General features: G+C 42.9%; 1 protein-coding gene across 2 annotated transcripts in view; it reads left to right on the top strand.

Annotated features, from left to right (window-relative positions):
• LOC145455998 (ephrin type-A receptor 4-like) overlaps positions 1 to 15,982 on the top strand; it is a 200,124-nt gene extending 184,142 nt beyond the window's left edge. Inside the window, exons 4-22 of one of the 2 annotated variants that reach the window (XM_080334029.1) lie at positions 650 to 768; positions 838 to 1,083; positions 1,142 to 1,338; positions 3,064 to 3,168; positions 4,434 to 4,589; positions 5,153 to 5,267; positions 5,670 to 5,814; positions 5,881 to 5,953; positions 7,198 to 7,376; positions 7,689 to 7,815; positions 8,035 to 8,235; positions 9,595 to 9,711; positions 9,966 to 10,148; positions 11,229 to 11,290; positions 11,852 to 12,061; positions 12,786 to 12,980; positions 13,394 to 13,542; positions 13,631 to 13,783; positions 15,385 to 15,982. In XM_080334029.1, coding sequence (XP_080190155.1) covers positions 650 to 768; positions 838 to 1,083; positions 1,142 to 1,338; positions 3,064 to 3,168; positions 4,434 to 4,589; positions 5,153 to 5,267; positions 5,670 to 5,814; positions 5,881 to 5,953; positions 7,198 to 7,376; positions 7,689 to 7,815; positions 8,035 to 8,235; positions 9,595 to 9,711; positions 9,966 to 10,148; positions 11,229 to 11,290; positions 11,852 to 12,061; positions 12,786 to 12,980; positions 13,394 to 13,542; positions 13,631 to 13,783; positions 15,385 to 15,541 — 2,889 coding nt within the window. In that variant the 3' untranslated portion in view covers positions 15,542 to 15,982. Of the gene's footprint in view, positions 1 to 649; positions 769 to 837; positions 1,084 to 1,141; positions 1,339 to 3,063; positions 3,169 to 4,433; positions 4,590 to 5,152; positions 5,268 to 5,669; positions 5,815 to 5,880; positions 5,954 to 7,197; positions 7,377 to 7,688; positions 7,816 to 8,034; positions 8,236 to 9,576; positions 9,712 to 9,965; positions 10,149 to 11,228; positions 11,291 to 11,851; positions 12,062 to 12,785; positions 12,981 to 13,393; positions 13,543 to 13,630; positions 13,784 to 15,384 lie in introns of both variants that reach the window. The other variant, XM_080334028.1, reaches the window with a different exon arrangement.
• The last annotated feature ends 544 nt before the right edge of the window (positions 15,983 to 16,526 follow it).

The following is a 16,526-nucleotide window of genomic DNA, read 5'->3' as shown; positions in this document are numbered from 1 at the left end:
ACTGAGACCAGTCCGACACAATTTACATGATCAGACCATACTGTCGTACCAGCCTTCCAGCACGTGTCACGTATTAGCTAGTACACAACTCAGTGAACTTTGAAATGTATGAAGTAGCCTATCCCCGTAGATTTGATTATTTTTGCAAGAAATTTGGCAAATACTACACGCATAAAATTATCGTTCTGATGCGGCCGCGACCTAAATATATACCCTTCGTCACGACCCATGCTTTGCGAACAACTGTCATGTGGCATATATTTAAGTGTTATTCATGATCGTAGTCAGAGCCTAAAAGACCCCCTCTCCTTTATCAAGTTTCGCCACACTGTCTCGTCCTACAGAAAGTAATAGCAATAACAAGACGCACAAATACGTGCATTTGGCAATGTCATAGTATATCGGCCACTGTATGGTCATGGGCCGAACATGCGCGCCCCATTAACATATTTTACCAAACCAGAAAGTGTCTTTGAGCACTACAGCACGAGTGACACGAGCTTCGCGAAGCAATAATAAACGGCGTGCAATTAACCCTAAATTCCCAATCCTCGTTTTCTGCTTCACTCGTTCCCGGGAAATATGATACACAAGCATGCAGAGATCATTCGTCAGTGGATACACTGATAACATTCCGCAAACTTTCCAGTGGGAAGAACTGAGCGGCCTCGACGAAAACGGACAACCCATTCGTTATCATCAAGTCTGTCAAATCGACAGTGGCGGAGAGCAAAATAACTGGATTCGTTCGCCGTTTATTGAATCCGAGTATGTATGCAATGCACTGTTTAAAATGAGAAGCATCGAGTCAACGAAAGCTGCCACGTTCAATTTTAGCTACGCCCGGCGTGCGTATATCGGCGTAACGTACTCCATGGTTAAATGCAGCAATTGTCGGGAGACTTTTACCTTGTACTACTACCAGTCCCCTGATGACGTCGCATCAACAACATTCCCACCGTGGCGGGAAGGTCCCTACGAGAAAATTGACACGGTCGCAGCCGGTAATCCATTTGACGCTAATTCAGCGCTAAGCACGAAAGGGATAAATATCAAAACGTTCAGCATCGGACCGCTTCGGAGGTGGGTCGAAAATAGGAATTGGAATGTTCGATCGCTAAGATGGTGTTTGGATATTCAGGAAAGGGTTTTACATCGCTGCTCAAGATGAGGGAGCGTGTATGTCTCTGATTGCTGTGCGCGTATATTACAACTATTGCCCGGAGACGACGCACGGGTTAGCTTACTATCCGCGAACGCTACCGGGAGCTGACATCGCGTCACTGATACCGATTGATGGGAAATGTGTATCGCACGCGGTGTACAAAAATGGCGAAAGTAAGTTTACAAATTGGTCGTGCAACCTAGAAGTTGAGTCTGTCCAGTGTCCACATCTGAGAACTACTGTACGTAGGCCTGGCGCATGAACCGGTACTTCTATCTTCATTGTGCTTGCAGACTGAAACGAGTTTTTCGTCAGCCAAATTTTGGGTTTCAACCAGCATGGTGCCTTTGTGATAGTGATGTTACGGTAGAATAGGTATTCGAAAACTTGGTTATTTGCTCACCCTAATTAAATCATGTCCATATCCATATCCTATCCATACGCGCCTTTGTGTGTATGTACAATATGGGTGGGGTAGTTATGCGCTCACCAAATCGCTCAGGCATAATAGTTTACCTCCGTAATTTCTGGATGACCATCCTGATTTACAAAGGCCTCTACGCGATTGTTGCTTTTATTGATATAATTACAAGTTACGGGTTTGAATGGTATCGATTTCGCAACTTGGATTAGGTCGTCTTCGAATTTCGGTTTTCTGTTTGCGCGATAGCAGATTGTTCAGCAGCACGGCTGTATAAATCTATCAGTTAAAAAATATCGTGAAATCCTGGTGATCGTGTCGGCGACGTGCAAAATGTACAACTTTCATGAATAATAGACCTCGCTGTCATGTTTCATTCGGAACGTGATTTTCACCATTGCATGAAATACTGTATGTTATTGAACTGTGCAGTATGCGTAAACTATAGCGGATCTATTCGAAAAAATTCCTTTCTATAACTACCATAATGTACGATTAGATTAGATCATAGGACACTATGATTAGATATATAGTGTAGACTCTCCAAGGAGGTTTGTCAACGTGATCTCATTGATTCTAGGATGTTTAGGATGTTAATCATATCGCGAAAAGGAAATCGATTTATAATATCAGGGCTATGATTAAAACTGATAAAAATTGGTGTATAATATAATATATTGATTTAATTACGCGTACCTGTGACAGTATATAGTCATAATTCATCAGCCGTTAAAGTTATAGGGATAGGCCCTACATGGGCTATACCTTATGCTGGGGCCCACGATTACGATGGTGAAAAGTTTTAGTAGGCCCCGCTTACTACCATATACATTATACATATCCAATGACACCACATCCACTGTGGTTGCGCGATTCAATTCCCAGATAATGTCCAAAACAGGAGTTGTTTTTGTTTTATTGAACAGTATTTGGCACTTATCGCCTATTTGGTCATTTGTGCCCAGAACATGAATGTTGTAAAGTTCGTTGATCTTTGTCACTTCTGTATTCTTCGCGGACGACTTCCAGTCTCGCACGCATTCACCATCTTTCACCCTCGCATCCGTGCGTCCACTTCAGTATCTGTTGCTGTCGATTATTGAAAGCTCGACTTCACTTTATCCGTCTGGGCTTTTTGTACGACACCGCTCAAGCAGTGAGGTCGGCGATGAGGAGCCCAGATAAACCTCCGACACATAGAAACATGGCAGAGCCGAGACTCGAACCAGCAACCATTGGTGTCGTGACTGCAGTGTTTAACCAACTGCGCCACTCGCTTCCCCCCCAAAACAGAAGTAGTTTGCATTGGGTTTTGAATGCCTAAATGAGCGGAAGAGCCCGCCGATTCTGATTCACATAACTAGTAGATCAGCGCGACCGCTAAACGGATTTCCAATTTGACACCCGCGTAGATGCGGTCTTTCTGGTCTCCGGGCCGAAGTTCATGTAATAGAGACTTATGCCGTTCGCCTTTCAGCTCCGAAATACCGTTGCAACAGCGGAGGAGAGTGGCAAGTACCTACGGGAACGTGTCAATGTCGATCTGGTTATGAACCGAACGGACTCTTAACAGCTTGCGAAGGTATGTTAATAAGGTGTAATGGATCCAATTATGAGAGGCGCGATTAATTGAAAATCTAGCACAGTTATTATTTTTACAAAATAATCTTATCAATTAGAGCGAGTGTAGCCTACTCTGCCTACGCTGAGAGGCGATCAAACGCAGTGCCACGCAATGAGTGATATTGGAAATATTAATAAGCTTCTTACAAGATTGTATGTCTGGAGAGGATGATGATTGTGGATTTGTGACGAAAATATGACAGACTGTTTTCGAGTGTATCCCCGCCCTGACCCGAATTAAACACCTCGGGCTGAGATTCTTTCTTGTGTTGCATATTTCTGAAACGACTCACAGTATGTAAATTCGTGTTCGACACGAGAATGCTTTTTGATGCGGATTTCTGTTGAAAGGGTTGGATACCAACCCGCTCTTCCATACAATTAGGGAAGTATTGTGGGCAACGTTCCCGTGATCAATATTCGATTTTTAAAGTTCTGCCCTCATCCCGTATCACAAGATGTCGACGTTTAACACAAACAATTGCGTCATTCATGCTATATGTCGCACAATGCACAGCCACACACTGAATATCGGTGATAATTAGGGTTGCATTTAAAAAAATGGTTGTTTAAACTATTTGCAACCCTAAATTTGTTTTAAATGCCTTATTGAAAAAAAAAACGAAATTGTGTTTTTTAAGTTGTAAAATTATGCCATCATTGTGTGAATACTTTCCAAAAACATGTTGTATAAGCCTACGGACAATTACCACCCGACATAACCGACGTATATCGATATGAGATGGTTGGAACCCCCCAAATAGTCGGTTCAATGGCTATAGTACACTACAGATATTTCGTCGTAGGAGCTTTATTTACCCCATATTTTCAATTGTCAATGTCAATCCTCTGTGACGTCACAGTTGAATATTTATGACGTCACGGCTTTAAAAAATAAAAAAGGTGTTTTAAACAAGGGCCTTGTTTTAAACATGTTTGTTTTAAATTGGTTTTTGTTTTAAATGCAACCCTAGTGATAATAGATATTATCATGCAATATGGCATTAATAAATATGTGTATGTTATAACGCATTGCATATAGGTCAAAGTTTTTTTAGAAGAATGTTGTAAAACCATGTAAATTAACAGAGCAAATTGAAAATATTGATTTGATGTTTATTATGTGTCGTAAATGTTGCACTTACGGTGCCCTTGATGTCACTGTCAGTGAATACTAAGTTTTGGCATTTTACTCTTTGCCAACCGCGAATGCTCTTTTTCCAGCTTGCGGTCAAGGTCATTACAAAGATATCGACGCCAACGTCGAATGCACAGCCTGCCCGGCGAACAGCGTGTCTCACACGCCAGGGGCCACGTTTTGCTCTTGTAAAGAAGGATTTTTCAGGGTGAAAGGCGACTCTATGGACCAGGGATGCATCGGTATGTGTCCCTTAATCGAGATCCCTCATAATGGTGCAAAAAGTAACCATAGTGTTTACCGGTGAATTGTGAGACCACGCACGCGGTGTTAAAAATGCTGATTCCTGACCGCTAGGTAGTTTGACTTATTAGAAGCTTAACGGGGACTGGATATATTTTACACACCGTCAGCTATTCCGTACACTTTGGTTCCATAGTGGTATCAATGGTTGATTGCGATGTTATGGCGGCTGTCGGGTCTTCAAGTTTACGCCGTTGAATGTCAGCTTGAAATCGCCGCACTGATTGTCATCATTAAAAGCACCATATCGTCGTATGATGTCAATGCTTTGTGTTTAAATTTTGAACGAATGTTATATTGTCTACCGGGTATCCTTTCCATAAGGACATGTGCGTGACGTACGGATGTGGATCTTGTGATCCATGATTCAGACCGCAATTTTCAACGATGCATGACTGACTGACCGAATACATGGATGTAGTATGTCATATCATGCCATAAAGCTTTTTGTCATTCGTCTGCCAATTATAATATACCTTATTTCGAAAATTGTTATACGCAGACCCTCCTTCTGCGCCGTTGAATGTGACATTCGAAGAAATTGAAATGCCAGAGCGAGGCGTTGAAGTCAGATGGTTAATGCCGCAAACTGGAAGTAATAGAGGCCTTCATTTCAGGTTCGTGAAGCTCACTGCTGCTGCTTGGTTGCTAATCCGTATGACAACACATTAGTAGGCTACCTACATATTGATATAGGATACTAACGACGGAGACCATAAGATGTATATTCTCTAGCCAAAGCATACAGTATTATCAGCACGTAGGGAATTTATAGTCATTGACTATTTGTAAATGGATTATGATCACATGGCGATAGTATGTACTTGTATACATCTAGCAGTACGTCTTTGATATGTAATGGTCTCAAAGCATTCCGTCTTCATCAGAGAAAACTGGTGAAATGATATTGTAATAAGAACGTCTTTCGGCTTCTCCCGAGTGTTTGGTTGCCACAGCTGATCAGTTCCAGGGCCGTAACAGAACTACGTCGCCGAACCATTCAATTGTGCTTTCTATAGCGTCGATTGCTTCAAATGCGCCAACGACTATGATACCTGCCAGCCATGTCCGATGTCAGTGAAGCTCTCCCCTAGCAAAGATCAACTGAAAGGCACTTCGGTTCGACTGTCCGGTCTGGAGGAAGCGACTGCTTACAAGTTAGAGGTACAAAGGCTTTGTCACGCCAAAAGGTTAAAACGCGTCGATAAATGTTTGCTTTGTGACTTTCAGATATTTTCTCGCAACATCGTGAGCGCTGACACTCCGTTGTCCAGTTTGATCCAATTTTCGACAAACAGTAAAGGTAAATGAAGTGATAAGCTCGTTCGTATTATTGGCTTTCGCTATAATCTACAGGGAATCTGTCTTTAAATCGCATGTAAAGTTTTGCCTCGTTACCAGAACGCATCATAATGGAACATGCTAATTAAAGTCATTTTGAACCCTACCGATTCAAAATTCCGTTTAGAGAACATTCACCTAACTCTCCATTGTTTTTCTGTCCTTCCCAATCTTTTTATGGCTTCGCCATTGATACAGCTGTGACAAACATACAAGGGCGATGTCTGTAAGCATAGTGTCCTATATGGTGTGGACACAAGCAAATCTCACGGCTCAGTGAAATTGGTCTACGTCACACTTTCCATTAGGTCAAAGGCAATTTGGCGGTAATTTTTGACCGGCTTGCCGAGCATTAAATTTGATAAAACGGGTATCAGTCGAAACCAACTACTTTACCGATTACAAGAATATAAATTTTATTCTGCTCGTGGTCCTGGAACCCCCCCCCAATTAGCCTCAAATGTTGCATTGTAACGGAGTATGGTATTGTGGGGCAACCATGCCGTTTGAGCATTTCAGGAGCAAGTGCGCACGAGAGTGAGAGTGTGAATGCTCAATCGGTTGCGCAACAATGGCCAATACGTTTGCGGTTTGCACTGCTTCTCACCTGCTCCCAGACGGCATGGTGGCGTCACAATACCAAACTCCGTTACAATGCATCATTCGAGGCTGATTTTGGGGGGTTCCAGGACCACAACCAGAATAAAATTTATTTTTTCGCAATCTGTATCGCGGTAGCTTTCGATTGATACCCGTTTTATCAAATTTAATGCTCGGCAAATCGATCAAAAATTACCGCCAAATTGCCTTTGACCAAATGGAAAGTGTGACGTCGACCAATTTCACTGAGCCGTGAGATTTGTTTGTGTTCACACCGTATAAGACACTATGCTGTAAGTATGGACAGGTCATAGCGTACTGGCAACAGCGCATTGAAGTTGCTCTTGCCTTCCAAAATATACTTTGAAGTTTGAACAACCTGTCGCCAACGTCAATGTAACGTCACACTTGATCAATAACTTGATGTGATGCTCATTAGCGGAACGTCATTTACATTCGCAATGCTAACAATATTCCTGTTAGGTTATGTATCTCTACGGTACACAAGTGGTTGGCGGGTATATCGCTGTCGGTATTGGTGTGATCGCATAGCGCTCGACGCATACGACTGGTCCTCATTTCCCAATACTTCGTTCTAATTCCCAGTGCCTTCAACACCGAGAAACGTGAGAATTACTTCAAACGGAGGCGGCTCCCTCTCCGTCAGATGGAACTCTCCCGTACTTTCGCCCGACAAAGTGATCAGTTATGAGATCGAATTGACGACTCTTCCGAATGAAGACGATGAGCCACCAGGGCCAATAAGGAATACCCGAACACAGCTGGTATGTTGGAAATGGACGATATTATTACTGATATGTAAAAAGTTCACAACTCCACACTATTATACGTGTTCAGTAGACTAACAATAGCATGGCCAATAAAACGTTTTATTAGTACTTTCTACTTTTGTTATGTAGGCCTAACAGTTGAACACGTGACTTTACGACCCTAACCCTAATCCAAGTATAAACCTTTCAACCCTAATGCTTAAGTGTCGAATGTTCATTGCTCGTATGCCCACGAATCCAGGGATCGATTTTGGGGCTACAAGCACTGAAGCAGTTTGAGGCTTTATTGTTGCCGATTTTTAACAGGTCGATGGCGTGAACGCAACTATAAACAACTTACAACCTGCTACTAGTTACGAAATCAGAGTAAGAGCGATTGGATTAACAGGAGACGGACCATACAGCGAGGCGGTAGCGTGGCAAACCATCAAAGGTAATTGCGTTTCACGAATCGAAAATGGACTTTCGTATCCACCAAACTTTGACTACGTATAGTATTGTGATATAGCATAATCAGGACATGTCACATTGCAGAAATCACTATTGAAAATTTGCAAGCCCTCAACCTTAACATTATTCCGACTGTTGCTCCTATCTGACGTACGTGTCGTCGTATACGATACCACACTAACATACTGCGTTACTATAACAGTGTTTGAGAAATATGAAGACAAGCCACCAGTCGATATCATCGTTGCGTGCATTGCTGGGCTCATTGTGATTGCGATCGTGGTCGTGCTAATAATAATAACGGTCCGGAGAAGGCGCGCCCGGAGGAATAAAAAGACGAAGGAGGGCAACGGGGAAGAAACCAAGCCTTTCGCCGATTCTGGACTGGAAGAATGTGCGGTTGGTGAGTTCAGCAGCTGCATGTGCAATTGTGCATATTAGTCTGATATTCATCGCCTAGCTCAGTGGTTCGCAAAGTGTGCGGCACCACCCCGTGGGGGCGTTAGCGACCTTGAAGGGGCGCTGAGAGCAAAAGGGTCAATATTGAAATCAGTGTGGTAAATCCATTAATTAATATCTATAATTGTGCACTAAGAAGAGATAAGAATATGTGGTCATTTCGTTCCCTGTTGAACAAGGCGCATTCAATCGGAAATCGTTTTCAACGCTCTCCATAGATGTTCATTGGCATGTGATGTTGTGTTTTCTAACCAATCAATCATAACGAACAGAACTCTTAGCCAGCGAAGCTTATTGTACACACATTTATGAACGCATATAGAACGGGTATGATGATTTTTTGAGACCTTGATGCACCACAATTGAATGAAATGACATTTGAAGGGAAATTGGCTTGCACGAATATATTCCTAGTCTGTGTCTGTCCTAAGATTCCTACAGAGATGCTGCTATGAATTTAATAACCTAAAAAGGTTATAAGCGCCAACGTCGTTTGTGTGAGCAATACAGAAAACAACTTTTTGTCGTTGTTACGATGTAGGGCAGTGGTTCTCAACCTGGGGGGCGTGAAAGCATCTGAAGAGGGGCGCGTAGAAGCGGTCAACTGAAAAAAAAATTCGCACTCAGCGCGATTAACCTCCAATTCACGCTTGTTTCCCTATATATTGACCGAATTTCAGATTTTTGAATTCTCTCATCAACAGTCATAACCTTCCATGCCATCAAACAATCTGTTGGGGTTGCTAGCGGGTCAGATCATGTCAGATGTTCCAGAAAAATTTCATAATGCATAAGCATCCCGGTTGGATTTTGTGATATGACGATAAGGGGGGCGCGAATTTTTTCACTATCATAAAATGGGTCGTGTCTAAAAAAAGGTTGAGAACCACTGATGTAGGCGATCATTTGCAACCTGGAGTATTGGCCAATGGGGTGCTGTGTAAAAAAGGTTTGGCAAACGCTACCCTGGCTTGAGCGCTGCGGCCAGTCTTCATTAAAGGCATTTTTCATTTTCCCGCTCTTAAATAGGGTGAATCTGCGTCTTGCACACAATTTTGTCGCCGCCTATCAGACGCCTGAGTATATTATCATGACATATTCAAGTAATTACGAATGATTCACGGAAGCCCGTTCTCGTACGCGCACGGCTTTACTGGATTTTTGAACGTGGGCACGGCAGCTGTAGTGGACAAATCAAATCACTTTTTGATTACGACGCTAAGCCCCGCGCTGTCACGCGCCCGTTACGTGTAGTTATTCATCGGTCGAACAATAATTCTTACAGTGTACCTACCGCCTGTAGGCTCTGGATCTAGTCGACCGACGTACTCAGATTATCGCGACCCGTACAAGGGAGTGAAAGAGATGGCGAAACAGATCGACGCCAAACACGTCACGGTGGAGACAGTAATCGGGAGAGGTGAGACTGATTCTGGCCGCAAATAAATACACGCATATGCCGATTTGAGGAAAATATCTTGGTCCAAGCCTTCACGATTATTTATTACCCTCTCACGATAAACTCATACGGTAATTATGACGTCACCTGACACTGTGTTTGAGAAGTTACGCTGCATTGATGTTACATTCCCATACATTCTGTCTTTCTTGAGTCTTGATAAACCATATATATTTTAGAATGTCACGTAACTTTGCTTCCTGATGCTTTACCAGGGGAATTCGGCGAGGTGTGCAAAGGCAAGCTACGAGAAAACAATCAGTTTACAGTTGTCGCGATCAAAAGATTGAAGCAAGAGGCGACTCATGCCGACCAGACAACGCTGTTGCGAGAAGCGTGCACGATGGCTCAGTTCAAGAACGCTAACATCCTGCAATTGAAAGGGGTTGTCATGAAAGGTATGTTGAGATGTCTGATATTACATAGCAGGAGTGTACCAAATATGTATGATTTAGGCACGTTTGTCATGTTCAACCCAAGCGAATCAGCCATTCTTATCAGTGTCACGCGCACATGTAGTGACTCACGAGAATGCAGCGATTGTTTTAAATTCGTTTATAGCCTACACAGATAGCGATTGCGTACCAAAACAATAACTCAAGTCAAACAAGCGTTACGTGCACCTCGTATTCTCTAGTATGGCTGTTCGAACGCTCTGAGAACTGCTAGAAAATCTGCCTGAGGTGATTCCACCGTTAAAGCGAATTCACATACTACCCGTGGCGTAATTGTGATAACTTCTGTCTTCTCACGATTGCTTTGTGACACGGGCTTGAGTAGCTATTCATTGTTGGCGCTAGGGATTACTTATGTGCCGCGACTTCGCATATCATATCCGCCTTATGAATATCACTTACACCTGCTTTATACGCTATATTACGTTGCCACGTTTTTAAAGCTATTACCGCGTCAGTCAACGGGCACGCGGCGTATTGCGATGTGCTTCTTTCAGCATCTTTTATATGCTCCGCTTATATTGGAAAACTGGAAAATTTCAAGTTCCAGCTCTGTCGTGATCCATACCGTCGCCGTGTGATGCTATGTATACAATCCAGCATTCCTACCCATGATCTATTTGACTTTGCCAGACAGACTGACGAATTTGACCCAGAAAATGCGGATCAGCTTGACTCGTCAAGTCATAACAAACGCTTGGCTTCACGCATTCGTGGCTAATACCTAACAGCGGGACTGTACTATTCTTTTGCATAAACCTTACCGAAATCTTCAAGTATAGGCCATAGTTTACATTCGTTTTTAGCCGCAGATAGTCGGAAACAATATAAAAGATAAGTAAAGGCCAATTATTTCAACAGTGACACCACTCTATACAAAAATAATCCACGAAAATTATTTGAATAAAAAAACTATGCAAAGCTGGCAAACTAGTCAGTCACCTTTCTTAACCTTTGCCTTATATCCAAGATTATCCAATTTCAGGAATGCATGGATTTATGCCATATCCATTATACTTATAGGTGTGCCGACAATGATAATTTCGGAATATATGGAAAACGGTTCGCTGGACAAGCTACTCCAGGTAAGATGCATTGCATAATTTGAATACTGTATATACATACTGTAATAGAATATGTTCGCAATATCCCGTAGCGTCAATATCGCGTTGCGATTTCAATGTTAATATTTAACTTTCAATACATTGAACACGATTCGCGTGACAACCTGAATTGACCATCCGTCCTAAATCCATATACGTATTGATATGATAGACTTTGGAATGCGGTAAGCCTGTATAGTCACTGTATTGAAATGTCGTAAATAGAACTGTCTGGGCCCGTTGTCGTCTATCATGTTCACTGCGAACTTTGTCGTTACCTGTCAGGTCTAGTGTGTCAATTTGAATATCGCCATTCAAGACCACACGCATATTTTTGTCAATTCGGTCGATTATTATCGCTAATATCGCGATCGTAAGGAATAACCGACACTCAGGCATAAGCATAAGCATGGATGTTTTATCAGATTTGATAAATGCCAAGCCATTTAAAGACACAATGAGACAACATCAGCTTCTTTTGTTTCAATGCCCGGAAGTTTATACATTCCGCCAATAATAAATATATTCTCCCGCCGTGTATAGGTGAAGCGCGGGGACTTTTCGACAATGCAACTTGTGCGAATGCTTCACGGAATCTCAAGCGGTATGCGGTACTTGTCAGACATGCAGTACGTCCACCGGGACTTGGCTGCGCGGAACATACTGGTTGACGGCAATTACGTGTGTAAAATCGCTGACTTTGGGCTTTCGCGCAATATTGAAAACGACCCGCACGCCACGTACACCACCCAGGTGAGATTGCGTTGATCTACTTGCTTTGATACGTTACGCGCGTTGCTTCTACAATGCGTACCGTACACTCATGGTAGTAGGCCATGGTACACCCTGTATTTCCATAAATGTTTTTCCGATATCCTAAAATTGTGTTTGTCAGTGCCTCGCCGCCGAGGTAAGCAAAGATTTTCCAGGATGTTTTCGTAAATAATTATTGTGGATATGATTTAATTTATACTTCTAAATATTTATGTTAAGATATGCATCTTGAGCTGCTAGCCTAATCAGAATTTAGCAAGCTTATTGCTCTCCGGAACCCGTCATCGTATTCAAACTTGCTGGGGTGTAGTTCGGTCTTGGCCTGGGTAGCCGATATAAGATTGCTGCAACGAAGGCCAGCATATATTTGGTCTGGCTAATGCTTGCGGTTTAGTAGAATTCCTCTGCCTGTCGTGCGGAATGCTGGTGATAATAAAGCTGACTTCGCAAGCATATTTAAGGCGCAGTTGCCCGATTTGGAATTGTGACGGATATTTGTCCATTTGTGAACGCCTTGCTGGCAGATGGTGTCTACCAGTAAGGCAGGCTGCTGTCGAGTTATTGTTCGGGGTATTCATGGTATCTTTCGGCGCTTCTATTTTTCATTCCGATTCCGTAGCTGCCCACTAGTTTTATGCCGATCTTGTGTATTTCCTTCCGTATACGATTCTTCAAGATTGGCAACAGTGGTGGTGCGTTTCAGGGTGGTAAAATTCCGATCAGATGGACCGCCCCTGAATGCATACGCTTGAGGCAGTTCACGTCAGCGAGCGACGCGTGGAGCTACGGGATAGTAATGTGGGAAGTAATGTCTTACGGGGAGAAGCCATACTGGGATATGACCAATGAAGATGTGACGGAATCAATAGAGAATGGTTTCAGGCTGCCTGCGCCTCAGGTAGCTATATAGTTTACTTTTGTTGGGATTGTAATGTGGTCTTATATGATATCAGCTATATTGTATATTGTTGCGTACTTGCGTTTTTGGGCAAGCGCATGCATATGGCCCGATCAGGTTGGGTTTCGGATGTATTATATATGCGTTGAATAATCCAATCTGTCACAAGTTCGAGAGCACTTGCCTCTGTCGTTACTTGAAGCAGATTAATCAAAATCGCTACAAACCGTGTTTATACTATTACTCATATTCGGACATCAACTTGAGAAACTGTGGCTTTTCATCCACTTACAACCATACGTAGGCTATTCTGTTATAATTTTGTATCGCTATCGCTATTTGGTGATGTCCGAAACTGCTTATATACTCCCGATTGTTGTGAAGGAATAACAACACCCAATCGTTTATTCAAGGGCTGCCCGCACCCGTTGCATCGGTTGATGCTCGATTGCTGGTCGTACGACAGCAGTGCCCGGCCCACGTTCCGGGAAATTTTCGTTCGTTTGAAGAAGTTAATCAATCAACCGGAGCTGCTCGTGGACTGCGCCATACCCGGATCAAGGTATGTACCGTTAAACGTCAACACATTGTGCTATATAGCTATTTTAAGTTTCCTGGTATTCTAAACCTCATCTACCAATGCATTCCAGTGCGGAGCCGAACTTCGATGCATTGCCGGAGATCTCTAACAGGACGTTAACTGTCGGGCAGTGGTTGGAATACTTGAAACTAGGTTCTTACAGCCAACGATTTCAAGACCAAGGAATTCGTGATCTATCCGAAGTTGCGCGCTTATCCGTCGAGTAAGCAATCTATTATGATTTTGGCTCATTACAAATGTCTGGAGTCCCAATATCCTCTACCTGCGTACCTATTCTCCCGTAGCGTAGACGCGTGCCCCGCGATTGACCATTGTACGTAGCCAGGCGAATGTCAACGGATCGTTGGCAATGAATATGTCGTATACAAACAACGATCAATAAAACCCGCGATCAGATATAATATAATATCACCGCTTGAGACGATGAGCCATGAGATATTACGTCACTGTACAATGTACATCTTACCTCATCGAATTTAGTCACTCGTGAACGCGTCATGTAAGCCATATTTGATCCTAGGGATAAAGTGAGGCATTGTCGTGAAATATATGCTGGTGACACTCTCTGACCTGATTTGAAATTTCGGAAGAACGCTTCTAGTAAAGCATTTTGAAACACTGAAATTGATTTCAGTTTCAACACATTGTTGTTGTTGTTCAAAGTAAGCTATTCTCCTGTGTCCAATATCACTATTCCTCACTTGCTGATACGGCTGATACATTTGAGCGAATCCAATATCTTTCCACTATATACCGACAATCCTGATTGGAGGTAAAGAAATAACAGCATGCATCAAAGGGAACTAATAATAATTGGTCCACCCAAAGATGCAGCACAGCATTAATAACTTCCCTAAATTTTCGAAGACACCCCTGCATCAACTCTACCGGTGAATCTGATCACATGGGCTGAGAATAGATAAATATTTCATAGTAAGATGTGAAAGTGTGAAACTATACTAATATTAATCGACGAAATTCACTCATGAACATGATAAAGATTTCGCGCCTCGCGCGACTAAAAAACGATTCCCTGTGGCTAATCGTAACGTGACTATAGTGACTACTCACGATTTCGGTGCGCATGGTAAGCCGTTATGAGTGAATAGGTTAGTCCGGAGTACACTGGCAATAGACAAGGACAGTTTGACGTGGGTATCTGGCCCCAATTAGTTCATTACGAATTTATTTTGTGGTAACTATGCCCATCCCCATGTTAAAGAGCACAGCGGTGTACTGGCGTGGAGTTATCAAAACGTGGTTGTTAAACTGCGTTGCATATTTTTATCTCGATATTGCAATGATGCGGCCCGCGGCCTCTACGAATCATTCAAAAGTGGCCAGCGACCCGTTTTGAGTTGGCGACCCCTGCTCTAAACGTATAGCCTCGCTCCATATCTGTTCTGTAATTACCTAGGATTATAATATTCATCACTAAAAGAATATTGCGAGGAGAGGAATTCTGTAAACCATTCCGTGTGATATCACCACTTCTAAATTTTAATTTAAGCTCCCAACTCTCACCACCCGTGTCAAATATTATCGCGCTCGAAAGATGGTAAACTGAGCGTCCCCAAACCAGAGGTGGTAGAAGTAGTCATCGTTGGTTGGTATAGAAGTACAAGTAACGTCAGAACTAGATGTCTGGTCATATATTGTGGTGGGCGCTTATAGCCATTGCTTTTATATCAACGATAGAATATTAAGCTGTGCTACACACAAATAAGCATCGGAAATCCTAACCCTGGGCTATGTACAACCCGTAGAACTCCTTCCATTGATTCTGAGCTTTCTCATTTCAAGGGACATGGAACGGTTGGGCATCGACCAAGACGTACACCGCACGCGATTGCGGAGCGGTATCGAAACTTTGCAACATTCGCTGATGGTCGCTCGCAATTCCCTGTCGCCGCAACACGGAACGAATTCCCGCGATGACCTGGAGCACAGCGTATCGTGATGAACTGCAAAATCGCCACATATTGAACCAAGCTTCTGGCCGCGCTGCTGCGAACGGCTTTGCAGAGATAGTGCGATTCGGGAAGGGGCTTTACTAGGCACGGTTAGGGAACTCACTGTGATGCTGAGCATATTAATAGTGCCTTACGTTTCATTACCGCCTTTAAAACAGCGCCTTAGGGGAACTATGTGTATTGTGTATATATTTGATATGTAACACGATGGATTCAGTAAAAACACGCATACTCATTGTGCTTATGCCGTTGTCCAAACGAGCTGTGCTAGGAAGTGCTTTCGTGTCGCCAATCATTTCTTCTCGTTGACGAGATGGAGTATAGAGCTCAACCATTCTTTCGATCTGTTATATTTCATTGTGAGACTGATCGTTTCCTACTTTTTTTCACTGTCACATTGCGGAAATAAATTAAGTTGTTTTCTGTAACTCTTCTGTATCGTGCGTGATGTTTGGAGCTGGGTTTGGATTGTTTCTTCGATCAGGTTTTGTCAAGCCAATTGCGGGCGTGTTGCACTCCGTCAAAACATGCACCCTCCATGTTATGTCGAAAACGTAGGCCCTCTTCATATGTCTTGTAACCATAGGGGTGCTATTGCGAAGGTGAAATTGAGAATATTTCCTCGGACACATGAGAGATGTCTTCAATCTTCGGCGATTTGCCTTCCGGCTTTCGCGATTGCGACGGTTAGTACGATACGGAGTTTTATGGAGTATTCCCGCAATCACCATTTTCATTTTCTAACGAGATGCTGTTCCTTGCAAGTTTCAACTATTTTAAAGCCTATGTGCGGCCAGGTTCCCTAGGTCTTCAATAATAATTAATAAATGCCTCCTAAACGTTGGTGATGAAACAGTAAGGAACACTCGTAAATCATTCGGTTGCCCGACATATCAGCATGCGACACAATGGAAAACGACAGTTTAGCATGGGACACTTTAGCATGCGTCACTTCAGCATGTAAATTTATAG

This window comes from Botryllus schlosseri, chromosome 14 (assembly GCF_051294905.1).
Source record: "Botryllus schlosseri isolate E-star chromosome 14, Bs_hap1, whole genome shotgun sequence".
NCBI classification, from domain to species: domain Eukaryota; kingdom Metazoa; phylum Chordata; class Ascidiacea; order Stolidobranchia; family Styelidae; genus Botryllus; species Botryllus schlosseri.
This window is presented reverse-complemented; position numbering and strand designations above follow the sequence as displayed.